Source organism: Elgaria multicarinata, chromosome 9, assembly GCF_023053635.1.
Source record: "Elgaria multicarinata webbii isolate HBS135686 ecotype San Diego chromosome 9, rElgMul1.1.pri, whole genome shotgun sequence".
NCBI lineage: Eukaryota > Metazoa > Chordata > Lepidosauria > Squamata > Anguidae > Elgaria > Elgaria multicarinata.
This window is the reverse complement of record NC_086179.1, coordinates 13,387,145-13,412,536: the sequence shown is the minus strand read 5'-3', so window position 1 is coordinate 13,412,536 and position 25,392 is coordinate 13,387,145. Positions and strand designations below refer to the sequence as shown.

General features: G+C 44.9%; 1 protein-coding gene across 7 annotated transcripts in view; it reads left to right on the top strand.

Moving 5' to 3' along the window:
* The window catches only part of SOX5 (SRY-box transcription factor 5), a 606,763-nt gene that overhangs the window by 453,084 nt on the left and 128,287 nt on the right, over nucleotides 1–25,392 (top strand). For all 7 annotated transcript variants that reach the window (XM_063134784.1, XM_063134786.1, XM_063134785.1 and 4 more), the window contains one exon: nucleotides 393–478. In XM_063134784.1, coding sequence (XP_062990854.1) covers nucleotides 393–478 — 86 coding nt within the window. The remainder of the gene's footprint in view (nucleotides 1–392; nucleotides 479–25,392) is intronic.

Below are 25,392 nucleotides of genomic sequence, written 5' to 3'. Positions count from 1 at the left end.
TCCCCATCCAATGCAGTGATCTTATCAAGGTTGCACTGTTTTCCCTTTTTTCCCTCTTCTCTTTCTCCTTCATAGTTGTGGGTTGTGTTAGGTCCCCCCCCCTTGAAGCTCAGCCCTCTGATCAATGTGCACTCCCCCCCTTTCCCCATTTCCCTAAATACATCATGAAAAAGGATGAGGTTTCCGCCTTAATTGCTTGTGCCTTTTATTCACATTCCTCTCTCAGCCAGAATTGTGAAGAGTGTTAGTAAAAAGGCTTCACAATAGAGCTTTTCATTAGGCCTCAGCAAGGCACACAAAAGAAGGCTTTTGGAAAGAGTGAATGCAGGAGTTTAATTTGCAGGTGGAGAGTAGATAAAAGGTGCTGACGCCTCTATTATTCTCTTACTTAGGTGACCCTTACCCTGTTCAGCTGATCCCAACAACCATGGCAGCTGCTGCCGCAGCAACCCCCGGCTTAGGCCCACTTCAACTGCAGGTAAGTCTGGATACAATGCCAGAAGAGGCAAAGGTTAAATAAATATGGAAAACAGTTTTCTCTCCCATTCGAACCCCACGAAATCTACAATAGCCTTTCTTCTCCCACCCATCCCCTGTCCTTTGTGGGGTGGGGATGGGAGCAGCACCCCTCTTTTCATTTACAAATCTAAGTCTGAAAGTGGCTTTATTTTCACCTGGAATAGGGAGGATTTTGAAAAGGTTGTTTCCAAGCCAATATTGATTGTGATGCTTCTGTCTTAGTGGGCAAATATATTGTTGTTGTTGTTGTTGTTGTTGTTATGAACAACACACACACACACACACACACACACACAAATCCTTCTTTTCCTCCCATGATTCCAAATAAAGACTTTAGCCTCAGAGCAATTGCAACGTTTTGGTGGGTGGAGAGAATAGAGAGAAATTATTAACTCCCTCACAAAATACTAGAACTCAGAGCCATTCAGTGAAGCTGATGGGCAGGACAGGGCAAAAAGATGTACCACTTCCCATGAGGCATAATTAGCTCATGAAACCTACTGCCACCAAGTGAGGTGACTTCCATGGCTTCATGAGAGACTGGTCAAAGTTATGAAAGATACAGTAGGTCTATGCAGTGCTCCTTATTTATTTGTTAGATATCCTGCCTGCCTTCCATGATGGACCTCAAGGTGATATACATGGAATTCCCAGGTGGTCTCTTGCCCAGGCAACAACCAGATCCAAACTTCCTTAGCTTCAGCAAAGTGGCTTCATCATATGCCTTCAAACCATGTCCAGGACCAAGAGAAGACCATGGGCAATGTTTACACGACTCGTTCCCGGGGATCGCCCCGGGATCATCCCTGTGCGTCCACATGACCCACAGGGGATCCCGGGGCAGGGAGGGATGATCCCTCCCTTTCCCCGAGATAAACGGGACGGTTTTAATCCCGACCTTTTCCATGGTCTTGGGATCGTCCAAAGACCACGGGACGTGTGGGCGTCCGTCCTGGTTTCTTCCCGGCTCCTTGCAAGTAAACACAAAGAGCCGGGGATGGGGTGGGGGAACAGGATATTTTTTTAAAAAAAACAAAACCCTACCTTTAGCACAGGAGCGCTCATGTGCTTTTTTTCGATTAAAACAAAAAACAGAATGGTGGGCGCGACGTCCTCTTCCTCCCGGGACATCGTGTGCCGTGTGTGGACTAAGTGGGAGGATCTTATGATCACCATATCGCAACATCCTCCCCCTCCCCTCCATACGTCTAGACATGCCCCATGATAGCCAGGGATGGAGCCTCCATATTAAAGGCAGAATAATGTGCCTTTGATTACCAGATACTTGGCATGAAATACATGGTATAGATATTGCTACCTCATTTAGTTCATACATTTAGCCAGAGGCACTGGTGAAGGGAGCCCCTCCATTCCACCAAGCAAAGAGCCTGCAGGGTTAACTGAGTCCTCTGTATGCACACCTTTCTTAACTTTATTGGAGAACCTGCATGTCTACTTCTAGAGATACTGAGATGGATCGTGAATTCCCTTCTAGAGATACTGAGATGGATAGTGAGTTAAGAAAGGTGCTCATGCATTTCCTAATCACAGTTCTCTTCATCCTGGAAAACATTTCGAGAAATTAACAAAAGATGAGCAGACCCAGGTATGCTAAATCATGATTTCACTACATCAGAAGTTTCACAAGACCAATTCAACCTTGCAAATATCACCATGTTAAAAAAAATGGTTATGTGAATTGAACCTGCCCTCCTTGCAGCCGGTTGGTAGATTTTCCCTACTATCGTAGTACCTGGAACAGAAGCCCTTTCAGTGCAATAGATGGGGTAGCCCATTTAATGTGAGTGAGAGTGAGAATCCCATTGCTTGCTGTGAGCTGGGCATGACATAGTAACACCATAATAAGTCACTCTCTTAATGAGCTGGGGAGTGGACGGGAGACAATTAAGATGGATCTCTTCTGTAGTTGAGTCAGCTGAGTGCCAGAGAAAGCACGGCCAGTGTGTAAGCTTGCAGAGGTTAATATATTCGCCCCTATTGTGCCTTTATATGAAAAGCGACACTGTGGTTTAGCCTCTGATTGTATGGGATACAAATGCCATGGGCAGTATGGGAGTTATTGGGGACATGAAAGCAATGCTGTGTACGCCTGGCCTCCCCCTAGAATGATTTCTTGGGGATAACTACAATCCTCATAAAATGGCTACAAATAGCCACATCCAACACAAAGGCCAAAAAGACAGACAGAAGCAAAAAGAGGAGCACCAATGAGGCTTATATTACTAGCAATGGTCAAAGGTTTGGAGACCGGAAAAGGGTTGGTTTCTGTAATTATTTTCTGAAAGAGAAAAAAGCAGTCAGTGATTAAAAAGAAGAAGAAGGAATGGCTGTTTTCAGGACTTGGCTTTGTCATCCAAGGGACTAGGAACTCTGATAAAATGGAAAGGGTTGTAGTGGTTAGTGGGAAAAGAGGAAACACGGGCATTTTTGCCAATACTATTGATTTTACAGAGAGCAGCATGAATGTCCCACATATGAAATAGAGACAACTGCTGTGCATGAGTACCCGGATGGATCTAGGGGGGTGGTCTAGTGGGTGCTGGAGGGTCACGTGACAGAGCCCAGCAAGTCATGGGGCACATGCACAGAGGAGAAACGTGGAACAACCTGTTCACCCATTAACCACTTTGACTGAGAACGTCTGACATAGGTGTTATTCTATTTTTGGTTTGAGGAAAAGAGGGTTGTTGATTTAATTCTCCCAGGCCTTTTAAGCTAGTACCCCTTGTGTATTATGATATGCTGTTGTGATCCATGGCTGTCCTGAGTGCTGTTTTAACTATTGTTTATTCGGTTTGATTTTTCCAAATGTGTGCAGTATTTCATCACCTTAAAATGATGTAAATGGCCCTGAAATCAACAACAAAGGGCAGCATACATGTCTTCTAAGTGTGAAGATGTTCCGTGGCAAGTGTGCAAAGTTTTCTCAATGGACAATTGATGAAGTAAAAGTTACCTAAAGGGTGGGTAGTTGATAACCGTTGGGTTTAGAGAGACTGAACTGGAAAGTACTAAAAGGATCCTGGTTTCTGTGCCAGGAAGCTCAAGAAGGGGTTAGGAATGGAACCTAGAGTCATGTAGGAGGCAGCCTCAAGAAACAATCCAGATCAAGTCAAGCCCAGTAAAGTCCTATTGAAATAAGTGGGTCATGAGCAATCCAGTTCCTCCAACTGGGAAGACCCCAGATGGAGCCCAGGACTTAGCATAGAGATGGCCAACTGGCAACCCAATGGCCAAATCTATCCACCAAAGTGATTTGATCTAGGCCTTCATGGCCCTGCCAAATTTGAATCAAGATACGGTGAAAAGTTTCCTGGCACTTTCATAAGAAAAATATGTAACAGAGACATCCAGCGTCACTCCAGTTTTAATGTTACCTCTTGTTTTTGGATTTTATATGCAATGGCCCTGCAGCAGAGGCTATACTGTGGCAACTGAACAGAGAGGCCGACAGGTTAAAATCCCGACTGATCCATGGAGTTAACATTGGGTGACGTTGGATTAGATCACTATCTTGTGAAGGGAGCGTCCCCTGAGAAAACAAAAGTCGGTCCTTCCTGCCATGAGCCATGCCCACGCTATGGTATGACTGAGAAGGAAACGTGGTGGTGGTACTAGTGGTGTTGGAGATAACGACATTTTCCCCCTTTGGACTTCGTACAAGAGACATTCACTCAACTGTGGGGGTTTTCAGTCCATGTTGCATTTCCCCGCACTGGGCTGCAAAAGAGTAAACAGACAATCTATTTCCTGTCCCCAGTCAGCTCGTGACTTTATAGATTTCAATTACATTCTCCTCTCAGTTGTCTCTTGGAACTCTATAAAGAATTGTTTCTACCTTCCCCCTTTTCACTCTGACTTTATTTTATTTTTTCCCCCTGGTGTTGCTCTTTAATCTTTTCTAAATCTTTGTGCACCGACAACAGTTGCGACGCAGGTTTTTGCGGGAAAGGGGATGAAAAGGAGAAATGACAACATTGTCGCTTCTGTGCAGAGGCCGACACGCGCTGTCTGTGTTGAAAGACCCCTGCCAAACCCGCTTTGAGAGGACATGTGTTTTGAAGCCCTTCCTCTCCTTCTTCTCTCCGGGAATCCCCCACTGTGCTGTCCTACCTGTCACAGTTAGCACTAATTGGTTGCTCTCCTTGGCATTGCCTGCCGAGAGGCTAATGACTGAATGAGCAGGTACATTAAACTGGCCTCCCTGTTTTTGTAGCAGTGGATACTCTCTGCCGAATGTAACTGGCTACGTTAGAGGAGTTGGCATTCATACCATCTACGTTTGAACTTCCTTTTGTGTGGAGGAAAGGAGGGCCTTGTTCGACTTTCTTTGTGACTATGGAACTTGAAGGTCTGTGTCTCTGGCAGGGCTTTTCTTAGGTGCTGTTTGCCCTAACTCACATCAGCAGGGAAATGGTAGATTGGGTGGAATTGCCACAGAATTTTGCCGGAAGTGACATTTGGGGGGAAATGTAGATCTTGCCTGAGTGAAATATCCAGGGCCTTTTGAGAGGAGTATCATAGATATGGCTGGAAAGCTTTCACAGGAATTGGATGGGTCCATCTGTCCCTACCAGGGACCCATAGAACACATGAATGCAGGTTGTTCATCAAGCTGTATGGCGGGTGTACTCTGCCTCTCCTGTTGGGAGTCTAAAGTCAACACAGAACTTTCCATGCCATGGGCAAAGTTGATAAGAAAGATGCTTGCTTGTGGGTTCCTGCTCATGTGAAGCATCTCAGGAGTTGCAAGAAAGGGAAGAAAGAATTCACTGTGGGCAGAACCACATGGCCTTTCTGCTAATCGTGTATGTTGATTCCAGCTACTGCTTCTCTGCTGAAAATCAGTGCCTGGAGGGGAAGATGTTGGTCAGTGAAGGGAAGGTTGCTTAATCTACCAACTATTTCTCTCCTCCCCAAACTGCTTCTGCTTCAGCCAGGTTTCCAGACCTGCATTTTCCCGCCTGCTTGGGGAAGAGGAGTTGTAGTGAAAAGGATGAAGCAACCCTCCTCAGGCCCACTCTTCCTCCTCAGTAAATTAGCCTTTCTGGTAACCACCTTGCAGTGGAGCAACAGTGCAGATGACCTACATGTATGAATTACAGTTAGAATACATACTTCTACTCTCTGCTACCACATTTCCTAGGCCCTTTCTACACCTAAGGTCTAGAGGGAGGGAGAGGGGTGATACCGGACTTACCTGCCTCTGGGACCATCCCTGTGTGTCTAAACAGAAGCACAACATCCCGGATGGGAGGACGGACATTGCGCCAGCCATTTTTTTAAAACAACAACAACAACAGGAGCCGGAGTGCACTTGCGCTCTAGCGCAACAGTAAGTATAACAACAACAGCTCCCCACCCTACCCCAATGGCCCTTGACTCCCCCCCACCCGTCCCGGCTCCTTCCCTCTGCTAACCCCCGCTACTCGCAGGGAGGAGGGAAGAAGCCGGGATGGGTGCCCACACCACCCGTGGTCCTCGGGATCATCCAGGGACTGTGGGTAAAACCAGGATAACTGAAGTCTCAGTTATCCCGAGGAAATAGAGGGATCATCCCTCCCTGATCCCGGGATCCCCTGTGCGTAATTTGGATGCACAGGGATGATCCAGGGATGATGCACCCTTAACACTGGTTGTACAGCCAGCTGACACATCCTAAATCTCTCTGGGATGATCAGTGTCTTGATAAGGTAGCATTTCAGAAGTGTTATTTCCCTTGGGTTATCCAGCAAAGCAGGGACAGCGCGCCCTGCTTTGCCGATCCCGTATAACTTATCTCACTGGCAAAGAGATTCCCTCTTTGCTGCTGCTCAGCTGTTTCCTGACGAACAGGGATGGAGATCATGGGGAGTGATGGAGCAGGCTTCCCTCTTCCCTTCCCTTTCCCATCAAGAAAGGCAAGGGCCAATGGAAGCCTTTGGAAACCATCACTTCCATGTGCTCACTTTGAGGCAGCAGCATGGGATGGAGCCACCTACCCTCATTCCTCAGGAGAGGAGGGGCTTCAGGGAGGGGGAGGGGCCTTAAGAAGCTGGTTGAGGAAGCCTGATGGGTAGATCTGGGCCATGGTCTGGAGGCTCTCCAGTATTTGATCCATCATGACTCAGTATATGGCAGCTTGCTATGTCACAACGTGCAGTCAGCACCAGGCCAAGCAAATGCACCTTTCACATACACCGATAGTTGGATTCCATGACTTCCTTTGCACATGAATGAATCCCACAGCATCTCCTGCAGCATTAAAAACATCCTCTTATTGTGGGTTTGCGCCTTGTCTTCACTAGCTAGAACACAACTTTAAATATCGGTTAACGCTTGGTTCTTCGTTAGCTGCAGCTGACAGTTTGTTCTCCATTTTTTATTTTCTGCTGCTTTTTACCTGCTTTCTGCAAATGTCTTAATTTGCAGGAGGACCAATAATTAATACACTGTTTAATCCCTACATTAGACAGCCAACACAGCCCACTTGTATGTGGGGGAAAAACAAAACAAAACAAAAAAACGGGTTTCCAGTCTGAGAACAAACATCTGGGCAAAATAAACTGAAAATACGAGCTAAATACTCATACTGCCGTGTTTCAGATTAGCATTGCCAAAACATGGCAGGCATCCATCAGCCATTAGCTCGCTAGATTCCTTTAATATTAATATGCACATTTCTTGATGGACATCACAAATGCTGAAGATGATAATGACAGTGAGCTAATAAGGCAGCATAGTAGGAATATTTCCTATTGGCTAGCCCTAAAATTGGTCTCAAATGTATAATATTAACCTAGATTGGGCACTGCACTCCCCATTTATTGCTGATGCTATATTTAGGTGCATTGGCTGCAAGATACTCACCACCTGTTCTGCCCAAGGGGTAGCCAAAATGCCCATTTTATAAGAGATTGGTGGAGATCAAGGGCCAGTTCCCCAGCTGTAGGGAATAGATACACTTCCATTGGTGCTAATGGATCAATGCCCATAAACAGCAGCTGAGGATTTAGACCTAGTGCTGGGGGGGGGGGGGGGGAATTCTCCTGGCATGCTCCACTTTTAGGTGTTGTTAAATAAAGCACTATTAATGCTTAAAATTGGCTGTTGTCACCTCTTGTCACTGCAGCTGCAAGCACAAGACTCTGTCCTCTGATAATGTCCAGGAATTCCCATTTGTTCGTACGGAGGGATGCAGTTATGTGCAATGGTTCACTTCATACATGTTTGAAAGGGTCATGTGCTCCTGGCTAGATTTCTGTGGATCAGTGATCACTGGACAACTATCATCATCACCATTGGGGCATAAACATATATGGGGAGATGGGAGTGATCCTGTTGGCTGCATCTTTATGTGACTTGTCACAGTGAATTCACAAAAGTTCTTTAGGAGTGAAAGAAACCTGTGAGCTATCAAGAGCTTTCTCTGATTTGAAGTAGCCAAACGAGGTTCGTGAGAAAAGAGAGATGGTGGCCATTTTCTGACTCAGCTCACTGAACAGAGTACACACCCAGCCATTCTGAATTAAAAAAAAAATCTGTGGCATTTTCCTCTTCAGTGCTTGTAGGAGTTTTTGTGAGTGCTGTTCCTTCCTGTTTGGGATTCACAACTTTTGCCCAAGAACCCATGAGCTTCAGCACATCACAAAGTTACTGAACCTGATTACAAATCAAACAATTGGACACAAGTTGGGGAGCAGCAGCGTCTATCTGTATATACATAAACACACACAGGCCTTAGCTAGACCTAAGGATTATCCCAGGCAAATGGAGGGGTCATCCCTGCCTGCTCCCGGGATCCCCTGTGTGTCATTTGGATGCACAGGGATGATCTCAGGACAATCCCAGGATATAGGCCTGGTCTAGCCATGGACACGGACACACACACACACACACACACAGAGAGAGAGAGAGAGAGAGAGAGAGAGAGAGAGAGAGAGAGAGAGAGAGAGAGAGAGAGAGAGACCTTCTCAACAGACGCATGAGTTCTAGTCAGCTGCCAAATAAAGGCATCAAATCACCGGATCTCTCTCTTCTAAGAAAGGGATGTTGCTAGTCCTTATGATAGAAAACACCTGCTGTGAGCTTGTGACAGTGATAGATTACATGAAAGAATGATAGACCAAACATAAATGTAACAAATGTCTCTCCCCTCCCCCATCCCACACACGTCTTTTCATTGTGGCTTTTTTTAAAAAAAAAAAACCCAAAAAAATCATAGTTGATAGTTTTTTAAAAAAATCAGCCCCGTTCAGACAACACGCTAAACCATGCTGCTTAACCACAAAATGGTTAATGCATTAACCTTAATGCATTCCGTTAACCATTTTGTGGTTAAGCAGCATGGTTCAGCGTGTTGTCTGAACGGGGCCATCCTTTTTACAAGTAGGTTTAGTACATTTCTTAAAAACAGAAATATGAGGGAGTGGGGAGAATTAAAACAGTGTCTTACAGCCACTTTGCGTACTATGTGGAAAGCATTTCTATATCCGGGGTGGGAGGAGGGGACAAAACCACAAGTACAGTGGTGAAATAAAACATGCACACTCAATGGATGTGATGGTAGACAGTTTTCCTACATAGAAATGTGATCACTACGTTGGAATTGGCAGGGGCAAGGATGAGACTGAGGACACACCTGGCTTCTCAAGTCACAGGTGGTAAACTTGTCAAAACTGGTAAAAGGCACTTCTGGCTACTTGACCATTCAGGGGGAAGGCTGCATAATGTTTGAATCCAGTAAATGAGAGTCGGGGTGGGGAAGTGACATGACTCACTCATAGTCTCACTCATAGTCTCAGCTTTAAGACCTTGGCAGTAATATGTGAGGATTCATAGATGTCAGTAATATTGGAACTGTTGCCTGGGGATTTTGTACGCTAGGAGCATACACATCTTTAGGTCTTTTTGTTCCTGATCAAACGGAGGAGCTGGGCTGCCATGGGGCAAACAGGGACATGCAGGTAAACAATTGAAAGGTGGTGCAAACTGACCAAGGTTTTGTAGAGAACTACATGAAGATCAATAATTCACAGAGAAAACGCTTGTTTGTGAAGTGCTACGTCCTTAACAACACTGGTCCTGGGGGGGCATACTGTGCACATCAGTGGGATGGCACATGGGGTAAGGTACTTTTAAATGTTATACCTAGTGGTGGACAAAACGACCGGGTTCCAGACTTATGAAAGGGAGGGGAACCCTCTACCTATCCACTTTCTCCATACCAAGCATCATTTTATACACTTCCATCATTTGTCCCCCTTACTCATCTTTTTTCCTAAGATAAAAAGCCCCAAACATGGTAACCTTTTCTCTTAGGGGAGTTGCTCCGGCCCTTTGATCATTTGGGTTGCCCCTTTCTGCATCGTTTGCAGCTCCTTTTTGAGGTGTGGTGACCAGAACTATACCCAGTATTTCGAGTGTGATCACACCATAAATGTGTATGAGGACAGTATGATGGTGGGAGTTCTGTTTTCAATTCCTCTCTCAATGGTCCCCAGGGTGGAATCAGCCTTTTCCACAGCAGCCACACATTGGGACAACATTTTCATTGGGCTTTCCTCCACAACCACAATATCCCTTTTTAAAACTCATATGGCTGTCCATTATTGGATACATAGGGTAGTATCCAGTGCTAGCCCTATGTAGAGTAGAAATGAAAATTATGACTAACTTAAGTCTCATTCATTTTAACAGGTCAATCTACATAGGACCAACATTGGATGCTACCCATAATACTGAACTATATTGACCCTTGGTCTGAAACAGCAATGTTTTCCTTTTGTTTCTTCCTGATTGTCAATTCTGCTCATGATATGTGCTGAATTTTACACATGTCTTCCCCTGAACTTGACGAGGGTCCGCACATATTTTGTACTTGGCTGTCTGTACTTAAGAACATAAGAGCCCTGCTGGATCAGACCAAGGGTCCATCTAGTCCAGCATGCTATTCACACAGCGGCCAACCAGCTGTAATTGGGAAACCCATAAGGGAGACATAAGTGCAACAACACCCTCCTGCCCATGTTCCTCAGCAGCTGGTGTACGTAAGCATGCTGGTTGGACTCGATGGCCTTATAGGCCCCTTCCAACTCTACTATTCTATGATTCTATGCTGCCTCTGCTATGGGAGGTAGCATGTAGCTATCAGGACTAGAAGCCATTGATAGCCTTCTCCTCCAGGAATTTGTCTAACCGCCTTTTAAATCCATTCAAATTGATGGCCCTCACTACATCTTGCGGTAGCAGATTCCGTAATTTGACTATGCGCTGGGTGAAGAAGGACTTCACACGCCGCACTTGAGCCTAAAACAGAAGTGGGAAATGGTGGTTAAACAAATGGCTCTTTCTGTCAACTCCAACAGTCTGTACACATACTTGGAAGGGGAACAGGAGGAACCTCGTGGCTTCGTCCCTGCCTTAGGTCTGGCCTGCTGTGTGCTAGCAGCCCTCTGTCTGCATGAGTGAGCTTCCTTGTAGGTTAAAGAGCCTGTGTTCCCTCTCTTTCCCCCTCCTCTTTCTGACCCTGAGCCTGCAGGGCAGACAGACAGAAACACACATATGATTAATACAGCACAGCTGCAGCGTTGGCTCATTTGCATATGTATTAATAGAGGCAGAAACAACAATTCAATTACATCAAGAGACATTTGGAATGCTAAAGAACGTATGCAAATAGGCCCCAAGACCATTCCGTTTCTCCACCGTCTTTACCGAATCCCGGCAGGTGGGAATCTTAGGACCTGGTCATTTCTTACCCTTGCTGCCACCCACCCCCACCCCCGCTCCACTGCCTCCCCAAAAATCCCCTTTAGGAAGAACCGGTGAGGAGCTGCTTACACAGCTATTGCCACCTCTGGGCTTCCCAGGAGCTCTTTGACATTTGGACAATAGGCACAGCCCAAGCAAAAAGCTGTTCTTCTGTGCTGTTTTCATATTGACAAGCCTTCAGCTTGAATGTGATGACTCTCGTTCCATGCTGAAATAGCCTCCAAGCATAGCCCTTTCCATCTTCTGGTCTTGCAGACTAATTCTTTCCAAGATGATGTTTGTCCCATTTCCCTTATTGTTTTGAACAATCTCTCTCCCAAGCAGTCTAATTGCTAGGATTGCCAACAGGGCTACCATCTAGGGTAGGCATGCTCGGGCACCTGCTGAGGGCCCACACCCCAGCAGAGGCCCATTGACAAGAGCCCCCTGGACTTTCCCCTCCTCTTCACAACTGCAAACTGCTATTCACCAGCCTCTCGCTCTGGCTCAGAGAACAATGGTGGTGAGAAGGAGGAGCAGTAGATGCCGCTGTGCTAGCAATGATGAGAAAGAGGAAGGAGCTGGTGACAAGGGTGGACCACTGATGGTGTTCTTGCCCATGAGTCCTCCAACAGCTGGAGCTGGATTGGTTGCTAACTTCAGATTTTGAAGAAACTGATGGCTGGACAGAACTAGGGTGTAGATCCTGGAGTAGGCCACCTTGGTGGAGAAGAAGGAAGAACACGTGCTTGGATAGACATCCTCATGTTCAGTTCTTGCATCTGCCATTGAAAAAGAATTCAGGTATCAGGGCTGGAAAGGGTTGCTGTCTGAATCCTGGAGTAGCTGCTGCCAGCCAGAATGATAATAGTGGGCTAGACAGACCAATGGTCTTACTCATGGTTCAGACAAATCCCATCCCATGCATTCAAAGAATCTGTGTGGAGGGCCAGGGGAGCTCGGAATGTATGAGAAATTTGTTTCGGTTCATTTTTAACCAGAACTTACCCAGTTTGCACCTCCCGGAACAGAGGGTGGACCCAAATGCAATCTGCGGTTGAAGTCCATTCAACAAAAACAAAACCAGCCTGGTCGTTGTTTCTTTTCTTTTCTTTTTTCCTAGTCAAATGACAAGCCTGCAGAGTGTTTTAGCAGGAAGCTCAATGGTTAGGCAGATAGAAGGATTTAGTACAGTTGCAGCTAAACTAGTCTTTATCTGTTGGATATCCAGAACCCAGGTCTACCTCAATGCAGTCCTCAGACCCTAAGCTGCCACAGGGAGTCATTCAAAGTAGCCTTTCTACCTGGTACACCAGCTAATGCTTAGCTGAAAGTTTCAAAATTCACACTCCATGCCTTGCAAATGTCCTGAATTCCAAGGTATTTTGGGGTGGGGGTGGGGTGTAAAGGCAGCTGGGGTCGCCACTTCCCCCTAGAATTCTCCAAAACAGCACACACTAGAGGCATTCAAGAAGCAGCTGGACAAGCATCTGTCAGGGATGCTTTAAGGTGGATTCCTGCATTGAGCAGAGGAGTTGGACTCGATGGCCTTGTAGGCCCCTTCCAACTCTGCTATTCTATGATTCTAGGATATGGCAGCCAGATGCCACCAAAGATAGCACAAGGTGGGTGAGTGTGGGGGTGGGGGTACATTCATCCCCATCCTTGAAATTCAGTTTCCCCTCCACTGAAAAATCATCCCCCCCCCCTATTCTGCCTCCTATGAATGGGACAGAAAGATGGCATTGGGTCATTTACTTCAATTACATCATTTCCCAGAGGACCTTTTCTTCTGTCGCCCCCAGATTGTGGAATGGCCTGCCGGAGGAGTTTCGTAAAATTAACTCTGTGTGTGATTTTAAGGCAGCTTTAAAGACTAGCCTTTTCCGGCAGGCCTATCCAGATCAATGTAAAATCAAGAATTTTTAAGATGTATTGATTCTGTACTAATGTTGTTCCCTGCCTCGATCCAAAGGGAGAGGCGGGTAAGAAATAAATTTTTTATTATTATTATTATTATTATTATTATTATTATTATTATTATTATTATTATCATCATCATTATGGTTTGGTCCTAGCATCAGAAAGGTAAGTAATTCTGGGGTTGGAATAGGGACACTAAAAAGAGGATAAAAGAGGACACAGATCTGCATAAAAAATGCATATGCTGCTGCATACGTATTGGTTCAGATTTACAAATTATTACTAGAGTTTAAATAATAACACAGCTCACCATAGTGGAGACAGCTTTAACCAGCTGACTTGTATGTTTGGCCCAGTCTTCTGATCAGGTGTTAACCACTGATGGGTAACTTCAGGGCCCCTGCTTCCCCTTCTTGTGGTCATTTAAACTGGACATGGACTGGACAGCCCTTCAAGTAGAGGACATCTTCTCTGACAGACCTTCAAAAAGAGAAGTGTCCTCTACCGAACAGGACACATGACAACCCTGGGCTGGAAGTAGAAACTCAGGCTCAGAGCCCTTTTTAGACACAGGAAGAAATAGAAACATACAACTTTAGCCCCTATGGTTGGCAAGCAATATGAACTCACTAGGTTGGCCAGGCCTAATGTACATCCCAGGAATGAGGCCTTCTGCCCTGGCTTGGCCAACTGAGCAGCAACGTCTGCCTCTTGCACGTCACACCCCAGCTCTGGTTCCCAGCTCCAGCAGTGGACAGCAGAGACCCCAGGAAGGGAAGCCTCTGTCCCAGGTTGGCATTTGAATAATGCCTCCCATAGCCTTGGCCTGGCCCTGATGCCAGCTCTGACTCAGCACCCATTTGGAACAACTCTGGGAGATGAGAAGGCGAAAAGCAGTTGTGCAAGCAAGAGCACGTAAACTGCCTGGCAAGCATCGTTGGAGAGGTCAGGCCATCTTTAATTTCTTTCATCGTGTAAGAAAGGAGAGAGAGAGAGAGAGAGAGAGAGAGAGAGAGAGAGAGAGAGAGAAAAGCACTTTTCTTTTCTCTTTGAGGTTAAGCAGACAGAACGCTCCTTGATTATTTATAAGACATTAATTTTAGATGAATATTCCTTAAGTGGCTGATATCGTCAGTAGTTGCGGCAACTGGCAGTAGATACTGTCCATCTGGATTGTGCCAGTTTTGGCATTCTTCGGATGTCCCGTTGCAGGAGGAAGGCTTTCAACCATGGAGGAAAATCAAGAAGAGCAGCTTATTTGATGTATTGATGACATTGGGCTTATATATGTAGCTTGTGGGGAGAGAGACTTACCTAACTGCTGTTTGTTCTATGGGGTCAGTGGTGCAGCTACATAGATTAGATTGGGGAGACAACTTTGGAGGGTTAGAGGACCACATTGGACTCCCCCCCCCAAACCACTGGACTCCCCCCCCCCCCCCGCTGCAGCTGCAGCCACAAATGGAAGTGCCGGTGTGGCTGTGTTCCTAGGGCATATGGGGAACATGAGACTTGTTTCGAAGCAGAATTGTGCTCCCCTTTAGCCTGCTAAAGAGCTGAGGAGTGCAATTCTACAGAGAATCAAGGCGTTATTTCCCCACACACCCTGTTTCTCTGCGGAACTGGGAAGCAGGATTTATAGGGAGCACTGACTTTGCTTCCCAATGGAATCGATAGGATTCTAGTGGGGGAGGCACTGTGGAGGCAGGTGACTGGGTGGGGATGCAAAACTCACCTGGAGGGACCACATACAGCCTGTGGGCTGTCTTTTGCCCACCCCTGTTTAAGACCATGGACTTAATGGTGCTATGGGACTCCCCTTTATTTATTTTGCTTCCTTACTATACCTTAAACCTCCCAATAACCAAAGATGTCTGTGTGGTATATAAATACATCGAAAGCATACAGTACACATTAAAACAAAAACAAAAACCTGCACTGAAGATGATAAAACCAACAGCAAAGAATAAAACCACTACAACATCATAAAACCACATTAAACCAAGCAGCAGACTAGATTACCAAAATCACTAAAAACAGTTCTTAAAATGCCCGGGGGAATAAAAAGACCAGAAAGACCATACCGTGGGTGCCAGGTGAGCCGCTCTGGGGACAGCATTCCACAAATGGGGTCCCATCACTGAAAAGTCCCTCTCTCTTTTATCCTCTTTGGTGAGGGTACTTGGAGGAAGGCCTCAGATGATGGATCTTAATAGCCAGGTAGGTAAATATGAGCGGAAACGTTACTTTAGGTAACTTTTAGAATGCCAAGTTGTTTTTCTTCAGTTGCGGATTACACAAGTAACACTGACCTTCTCCCCTTCCCTCCACTGTCATTTTATGCTTTACAACTGCTTTTATATTCTTGAAACCTTGCGGTGGGTGGGGGGAAGCACACAACCCAAACTTGTCAATGAACCCTGATTAAAAGAAGAGGAAATACACTGGGCATGTGCCGTTTTGCACTTTAAACTCACGTAAATTGTGGTGGCATCATGGCTACAGGAATAAAATGGAGTTTGCTTCTCCTGCCCTGATTCCAAAAAATATTTACTTGGGGATAGGCACCACTTTGTTGTAGAAAAGGTCAAAATGTGAACCGCCCAGAGAGCTTCAGCTATTGGGTGGTATAAAAATGTAATAAATGTAATAAATAAATAAATAAATAAATAACAAAACTGACCATCCTCCCAGAGTGTAGGACACGGAATAATGGGCTCAAGTTAAAGGAAGCCAGATTCCAGCTGGACATCGGAAAAACTTCCTGACTGTTAGAGCAGTACGACAATGGAATCAGTTACCTAGGGAGGTTGTGGGCTCTCCCACACTAGAGGCCTTCAAGAGGCAGCTGGACAACCATCTGTCGGGGATGCTTTAGGGTGGATTCCTGCATTGAGCAGGGGGTTGGACTCGATGGCCTTGTAGGCCCCTTCCAACTCTGCTATTCTATGATTCTATGTAACCATGCTGGGCCTAATTGCCATTGCACCCATCACCTGCTGCTCTTTGGGTGGTCATTGGGTGGGGAGGGTAGGTGTCCTAGGCTGCAGGGCCCTGAACTTCGGTCCTTAGGACCAGCCTGAGCTGCAGCATTGTATGTGGTTTGACCAATATCTCCATAATCTTGAGTAGTGAAGAAGGCCTTGTCAGATAACCAGTCATGACCTCCATGGACCTCTGTTCTGTTGGATGCGGATGTAGTCATGCTTAGAGTAGTCCCATTGAAATCAATGGGATTTAACTTATTCATGACTTCAGTAGGTCCACTGTTTGCATGATGAAGTTTGGATCCAATGTCTTCAGGGTTTTGATCTTGCAAATCTTAAACCATGGAGAGTCTGTCTATCTTTCTGTCTTTCTATCAGTGTGTGCTGCATACACAGATACAGATATATGCCATAGTTTTTTCACATCTGCTTTGGTAATCAGTTATAGCATCCACTCCCTCTAAGGGAATCTCCAAGTCTGGATTTATTTTGAGAGGCAGGCCAAAGTGTGTGGGATCGTGGAAGAATGTAGTGCTCAACTGTTTCCTTCTTCCGGAATCCTAGGGAAAAAATGGCATGGGCTTTTCTTTGCACCATTTGAAGCTTCTGGCCTAGTGTTTCCTGAGTCCTCTAATAGCCAAGGTTAGGGATGTCACAGCAAGCATTCAAACAGGAACACTCAAAGAAGTAAACACAGCCTGCCTTGCCTCACTCAGGTGAGCCTTAGTAACACTATATGCCGGATTGCACTGTAAGTCTTCTCTGAACCTCAGCTCCGTGAGCTTAAGCACTGAGTCTCTAACATTGCTTCTAAGCAGGTGTTCCATGGCAAAGGGGGGGGGTTCATTCCCCCTTGCACACCTGCTCAGGGAGATGAGCATCTGGCCCTATGCTTTCAAAAGCAAGCACTTTCCAAGTTTTAATTTTAGCCACAGTTGAGGCTAAAATAACCTTTTCTCATCTGTCTTCTCCTATCTTTACTCCTTTTCTTTTCATTTCATTTTTTTCTCACCCTTCCTGCTATGTTGACACTAGAGAGGACAGCTGAAGAAATTGGGAATGCCTAAAAAGATGGAATTTGGAGCCCAAAGCCTCTTAGGAAACAAAATTGGGGAATCACTTGAAAGCATGGGACATGATCCAGCTATAATTAAATTTCCTAACAATGCAATTCTGTCAATGTCTACTCCAAATTATTTATTATTTTATGTTTATGATCATTTATGAAAAATATGTGTATGCCACCTTTTAGTCCAAATCACACTACAACATTTAAAACATTTCACCCAGTAGAACATAAACGCTTAAGATCTGAGTTTTCCAACTCATAAACAGTCACAGAAAGCTAAACTGAATAAAAATGTTGTTGCTGCTTGCCAAAATCCATGCAATGAAGGAGCGAATGTCATCCCCCTGGGAAGGGAGTTGCACAGATGGAGGGCCACCACGGAAGAAGCCCTGTCCTGTATCCCCATCAATGTGATCTCATTTGGTGGTGGGATGCAGAGCAGGGCCTTTGAGGTCAAAGAGACTTACTCCCAAGTAAGGCAGCATAAAATTGCAATCTAAATTGCTTTGGTTTTGTGAAAGAAAGTGGAGAGTGCCCTTAATCCCCTCAATCTAAATCAAGGTGTTAAAAGTGCTTAGTATCAATTCAATAGCTTCCATGCTCTGTTACTGGACGTATCATGTTCCTGAACAAGTTCCTTATATTTCAATGCCATGTTAATCTGTTGCGGCTGCCAAAAAGAGAAAATGGGTTTTGTGGCACCATGGAGATTTATCAGATTAATTGTGGCAAACACTTTTCATGGGTCAGACCCATGAAGCAACACCCTCTAAACCAAACCACACAGAAAGTGTGATTTAACTGTACATATATAGGTATGGGGGAGGGGGGAATTCCAAAGCTTGTTTAACATTTCCATCACTGGCAAAATTGCACTGGCAGCATTTATGTAGCATATATTTTAAGAACATTTCTTACAAAGTGTGAAACAGATATTGGAATTACTTACAGATTGTTGAAGATTCTTTGCATGTACAGATATATTTTATCATATGTCTCTTAATGCTGCTGCATATCAGTTAATCATCAACCTTCGTTGTTTCAGTTTAATCTATCATTTTGTAGTTTGAATGTTTATTTCTTGGATTCTAATGGCCACATCCACACATAATGATAAACCAGGATTCCTGGCTTATCCTGGCTTAATCTGAGGGGCAGTGTGCTGGTGCACACAGCCCATTCACTCTCGTTTCACTCCTCACGTTGTGTGAGTGGGTTAAACAAACCAGGAAGGGATAGCTTACCACGCTGTCCAAACCTGGGATCCTAATTTGTTGCTCTCAGGCAGAGCAGAACTGTAAGCCAGTGTTGGATAAGCCAGGAATCCTTAATGTGATCAATTCGTAATTGGGAAAACAGTTTCAGATGATGCATTAAAATCTTTTAGATGTTACAAGTGGGACCAGCAACAAAAAATAGAGGGGTGGAATACTCCTGCTCAGGGTTCCAGTTACTCCATTCCGTTCCCGCTTTTGATGTCTCAAGAGATGCCATTTAAGAGTGGTTTAATTAAAGAACCATGTACCTAGTTCAGTGACTTCAAGGGGCTTGTGTTTATTAAACACTCCACCACACAGCACCATGTACATTGATGGTGCTATATAAATAATAATAATAATAATAGCACATGGAAAACCACTTTGGAAAATGAGGGACTTTCAAAATTTATTTATTTATTTATTACATTTTTATACCGCCCAATAGCCGAAGCTCTCTGGGCAGTTCACAAAAATTAAAACCATGAGGAACATAATAAAACAACCAACAGGTTAAAAGCACAAATACAAAATACAGTATAAAAATCACAACCAGGATAAAAACCACGCAGCAGAAGTTGATATAATATTAAAATACAGAATTAAAAATGTAAAATTTAAATGTAAGTTAAAATTAGTTGTTAAAATACTGAGAGAATAAAAAGGTCTTCAACTGGGGATGTAAGGAAGACCTCTCTGGGGAGCTCATTCCACAGCCAGGCTGCCACAACGGAGAAAGCCCTCCTCCTAGTAGTCACGTGCCTCACTTCCTTTGGCAGGGGCTCAAGGAGAAGGACCCCTGTGGATGATCTTAAGGTCCGGGCAGGTACATATGGGAGGAGGCGTTCCTTCAAATAACCTAGCCCCAAGCCATTTAGGGCTTTGAATGTTCGTATCAACACTTTGAATCAGGCCCGGACCTGGACTGGCAGCCAATGAAGTTGTAAAAGGACTGGCATAATATGATCACATTGGTCAGTCCCCGTTAATAGTCTCACTGCCCTAATTTAGACCAGTGGAAGTTTCTGGATCATTTTCAAAGGCAGCACCATGTATAACACATTGCAGTAATCCAAACGAGAGGTTTATCAGAGCATGGATAACTGTAGCTAGGCTATCTCTGTCCAAATAAGGGCGCAGTTGGGATATCAACCTAAGCTGATAAAAGGTGCTCTTTGCCACTGAGCTCACCTGTGCCTCAAGTGACAGTTCTGGATCCAAGAGTGTGGTAAGCAGAGAAGTTTGTGATATGGTAGGAGTCAGCAGGGATATCCCTAGAAAAATTCCAAATTCCATTGGCTGCATCCAAGCCATTGGGAACACCTAAAGTAGTCCTTTGAGTGCTCGTGGACATGTCACAGAAGATGGGCAATTGCAAACACAGACAAATGTTCAATTAAAAAAAAAAAAGCAAGAGAAACAATAGCTGATTCATCACTTCATTCATAGATTATGAAGAGAGCATAGTTCCAGCCCTTAAAATACTTCCAACCTCCTCCCTCTTTTATTGCCTGGAATCTTAAGAGCTTTATCATTTGCAGTCATAAAATGAAAATATACACCAAACCCTCAAAGGGCAAGTATGAAATTAAATTATATTTGGGCATCTGTAACCTTTTAAAACGATCAGATTCCAGTTAATGTATTTCTTCCTGTTCCAAGGGCTGCCATGGTGTTTGATGGTGGGAAGCAGTCCAAAGGGCATTGGGAGATAATAAATTCACTGGAAGTTTCACCCCGAGGCAGTCCTCTATACACCATGGCTTCCATTTAGTAGGCCTGACCAAAAATCTTGTCACATTCAAAGGTCACCGAGGTTGGGGTTGGTGGGTCCCATCGATCTTTCCCCAGTGGAAAAGACTGACAGCTGAGCTAATACGGAATCATCAGAATTTGGAAGAGAAGCTAGTGTGGACGGAGGCTGGTCAGCAGGGGAGGGAATAAGGCAACCTGCAAGGCCTTTGATATCCTGCAAGTGAAGGATAGCAGAGAATATCCTTGCAGACTTATTTTAAAGTCGATACTGCAGGACTCCCCGTTTTGGCTCCTTCCTTGGGTGTCTTCGCAAAGACAGCTTCTACCCTTGCTGTTCTCGGGGGACAAGTACTCCAATTTGAACCGATGTGACTTAGAAATGCTAAACTTTGCCTCTACTGGGCCTTCGCTTCTTAATTAAATTTGATAAGCGTTCCATCAAAAACAATAATAAAACAGCAGCCTAGTTCTGTACAAAACACAGTATAGAACTCCAATCAATTAAAACTCAAAGCAGCTTAAAATAATTAAGAAAACGTTGAAGGTTAGCAATGTTGGAAAGTCTGGGGAAATAAAAAGATGTTTGTCTGGCGCTAAGAATGAATGCCAGGCAAGACCCCACAGGCCGGTGGCCATGACCAAAAAGGCTCTCTCCCTGGATACCACCCACATTACTTTCAATGGGGTGGGCACCACCCAGAGATGGATATAAAGAGTATGGGTTTATATACTCTTTATATTCTTTATATACTCTTTATACTAGTATACTAGTATGGGTTTATATATGCTCTTCAAGAGGCAGCTGGACAACCATCTGTCAGGGATGCTTTAGGGTGGATTCCTGCATTGAGCAGGGGGTTGGACTTGATGGCCTTGTAGGCCCCTTCCAACTCTACTATTCTATGATTCTAGGATATAAAGAGTTTTGTTCAAAAGAGTGGAGTTTCCTGGCTCCTGTGTCAGTCGGATTCTGAATCTGCTCTGGGTTTCAGTCAGAACCAGTCAGAACTCTAAAGGAACTATCCCAAGTGCTAAAACTGTTTTGGGATTTCGATTCAGTACCTTGGATAGGTCCTTTAGAGCTCTGACTGGTTGTGACTGAAATCTGGAGTGGATTCACTGCCCCACTGATCACAGAACCACTAGTCTCCACTGCTGAAGAATATGATATATAGGGCTATTTTCCATCTGAAGTGCGCCTGGAGTGTGTGTGAGAGAGAGGGTGTGTCCCACAGCCCTATGCTCCTCCATAACAACCACAAAATGTGCTGCACATGGAAAACTAGCATGCCAGGAGAAGGTTAGGCTGTGGATTACACTGGCTGCTCCATTCCCCTCCCTCCCCCAATGAAATTATTTATTGACTGATAACCTGGGGAAAAAATAAGAATCTTTATTTTATTTTTTGAAGCTGTCCAGAACAGTGCATAAAGATGCATTGAAGCAGACTGAGCGTCAGATGGGGAGTCAGCTGTTTCAACATCTTGCATGGGAATGCTGTGTGCAGCAGGCTTACGGGAAACAAAGCAAGCAGCGGCCGTTCCTCTCCCTCTCCCCATCGTGTTATCGGCCCACATGGTCTTCTGCAAACAATAGGAGACACCTGTGACTTTTCAGACACCAGCGCAAAATGTTGTGGTGATGATCTGCTGTGTTGCGCATAGTGAGGAAGTGTCAAGAATAGTGGCCGCTTGCAGAAAGCCAATTTCATCCTAGACATGGCAAGCACAACATTACACTCTAAAGAGTGGAACCTGCAACGAAGTATTGCCATGTATCCTCGTGCCTAAAAGGAGTGCTCTCATTCAAGGCTCCAAACAGCCCAACCCCTGCTTTTCCATTATTATTATTATTATTATTATTATTATTATTATTATTATTATTATTATTATTTACATTTATATACCGCCCCATAGCGGAAGCTCTCTGGCCAGTTTACAAAAGTTAAAAACAGTGAACATTAAAAAAATGCACAATTTTAAACTATAAAAAGCAAAATACAAACAAAAACAGACAACCCTTACACTCTCAGAAGAACTCTATCCCTGAAGGGTTAGCTTTACGAATCAAAAAACAAAGAATCTTGTGGCACCTTATAAACTAACAAATTTATTCTGGCATGAGCTTTGGCGAACTATTCTCCATTTCATCAGATGCCTTTTTAAGACACACACCTTTTTAAAATGGATGCCCTCAATTAACATTTGGCCACTAATTCAACTTGGGCCCATCCATGACCCCTGAGTGATGGCCATGGCCTACTCCCGCAGAAAAGGAAGAGAGAAAGTGGTCTACAGCTCACCAGTAGACCACTCACAAGTTTCTGGAGGGCCACCCAGTGCCTACAAGTTGCTGGGATTCCTTCAACAAATGCTGAACACAGGGAACATCTTATGCTCTTAAGCAAGGCGCACAGATTCAGGGTCACTCAACTTGAAACAGTTGTGCCTTCGTGGTTAAAAGACGGTGAGTCCACTCATCAGTGTGATGCACCAGCGTACACAGAGTGCAGTGCTCTTCTCACGCACTCCTGCGGAGGCAATGAGTACTGCTGAGGCTGACCATGACCCGACCCGAATTTTATGTAGCTACGGTGCAGGCTCAGTCCCACTGGGCTGCTCTCCCCCTTCAGTTTCATTAAAGGACTTTTCCATACTTCTATGAACCTCTGGTTCTTCCCACCATGTTGATACCCCCCCTCTTGTTTCTCAGTGCCCCCATTTTGGCTCCAGTCCTGTCAGCACTCAACCACTTAAGTTTGCTAGTAAAGGCATCTATCTATCTTCTATCTATCTAGATTCTAAACAAGGGATTTGTGGAGGAAAAATGCCTTCTTAAACATGTCTAGTTTTCTTGACATTCTTTTGGCCTTATTTGAAAATGTATAGGAATGTCCAAATTTGAGTGAAATGACATTGCAATCAACCCAGCTCTCTTTAAGACCAACTCTAACAACCTAGCCAGAACACCACACTGGCCATGTTCAGAAGACACCATAAACCATTGCTTTAACTACGGTAAATAAAGCAAAAAAGCCTTACTCACCGTGGTTAAAGTCATGGTTTAAGGTGTCTTCTGATCACGGCCATTGCTTGTCCCATGCAGTTGGTTTCTGGGCTAGGAGGTGTACTGTGTGTGCCTTTGTGTTTCCCAGGCAGCTGCAGTGAGGTCTGAAACAGGTTGGTTTGGGTATTGGTATCTGTGTATGTGACCTAAGAGCCCATCTTATGTTTGTTCAGGGGCTCATAAATCCACTTGGGAGCCGTGAATGTAAGGTCTTGGAGCATCATCACATCGGGGGAAATCGCATTTGCTTACCATCGCTTCTCCACCCGCACATTTGTCCCTCATTACTTCCACTTTTGAAAGAGGAAGTAAACAACATGAACTTGGCCCATTCATTCAGCCATTTTGATTGCGCTGCTTCTCCTGCACACAGCAGGAGGTAGCGGCAACTTCCATCTTTAATAGTAAGTCGAACTTACTGGGGTGTTTTTTTTGTTATGTGAAGGAGGCTAGAAGGAGCGGGAGGCACGCAGAGGCAAACAGCATCATGAGAGGGACCCACGAAAATCCGTGAGTGCCCAGTAATGAGCGTGCAATAAAATGCTCATCTGTTGGAGCTCTTGGCTATGACAATACATGACGCTAAGCCACCACAGGACTCTTTCATTATTGCTATTACGATTCTTACCTAATGCTTTAGAGAACAGGTAGATGGTCATTATTGCCATGCATATTATTTATGATTGCCATGAAATTTCACTCAAATTTGGACATTCTGCTTAACTACTCCATTACACCAAGTTCCCTTTGTTTGGCATTCTTCATTAACATCCCCTTCAATGCATCCCTTCCTCGGTAGCTTTCTTATCTTACCCAAAGAGCTGATGGGAAAGTAGCTCATGTTGATGTAACTATAAACGAATTTTCAAGGTTTTATTTTTTGGAAATTTCCCCTCTTCCCTTTTCATAGATCATAACATCATAGAGTTGGAAGGGACCTCGGAGATCCTCTAGTCTAACCCCCTGTTCAATGCAAGTTCTGCAATGCAGGGTGCAGCTACAGCATCCCTGACAGATGGCCAGCCAGCCTCCAGTAAAGGAGAACCCACCACCTCCTGAGGCATTCTGTTCCACTGCTGAACAACTCTCATTGTTGGGACATTTCTCCTAATGTTAAGCCAAAATCTTCCCTGCCATTTCTATCCATTAGTTCTAGTCCAGCCCAACAGAGAACGAGTCTGTTCAATCTCCTGCATGACAGCCTTTCAGATATTTGAAGTCCACTGCCATGTCTCCTCTTAAAGTTCACTTCTCCGGGCTAAACATAACCAGCTCTTTCAACGGTTCCTTATAAGACTTGGCTTCCAGACCCCTCGCCATCATGGTTCCTCTTCTCTAGTCACACTCCAACTTGCCAATGTCCTTAAAATGGGACACTCAGAACTGGACACAGTACTCCAAATGACGCCTGAGAAGTGCAGAATAGAGCAGTCCTATTACTTCCTGTTGTCTGGTCACCATGCTTCTGTTAATGCAGCCCAAGGGCTAATCTACACCGGCAGGCATTTCGGCATGGAAGAGGGATGCTTCCAAACGTTCCCTGCTTCCATAATCGGCGCTCACGGGGCACTGATGTGTACCACAACTTCAGGAGTGCTGTTGCCAGGAGCACATGTGCTCCATTACGTTGCTTGCGCATGTGGATTGGCAGAAGTGGGCAGTGCTGGGCAGATATTGTGGCTGTGGGGCAGAGAGATTTTTTTAATGACTCATGAGGCGTGTGCATGAACGCAGATGCGCAGCAACACATGGGGGACATAGGAACTCTTTTGAATATGCGCTCCTGCGCAGAGATATGTTCGTATTTTTTAAAAAAACACTCATTGGTAAAACATGCCGATACCCATCCAAAACATGTAGCAATGGCAGACAGGTCCACTCACGCACTCCTCCAATATCTATTTCATGCCCCTTACAGCTGATTGACTGTTCGCTGAGCCTGGAAACTTGTGAACAGCAATGACTTCGCAAACGGGGGGGAGCACACCACAAACATTCTTTGAAATGGAAGCGAGAGAGACAGAAAAAAATGTGACTAAAGCAGTCAGGGATATTCCTGACTGAG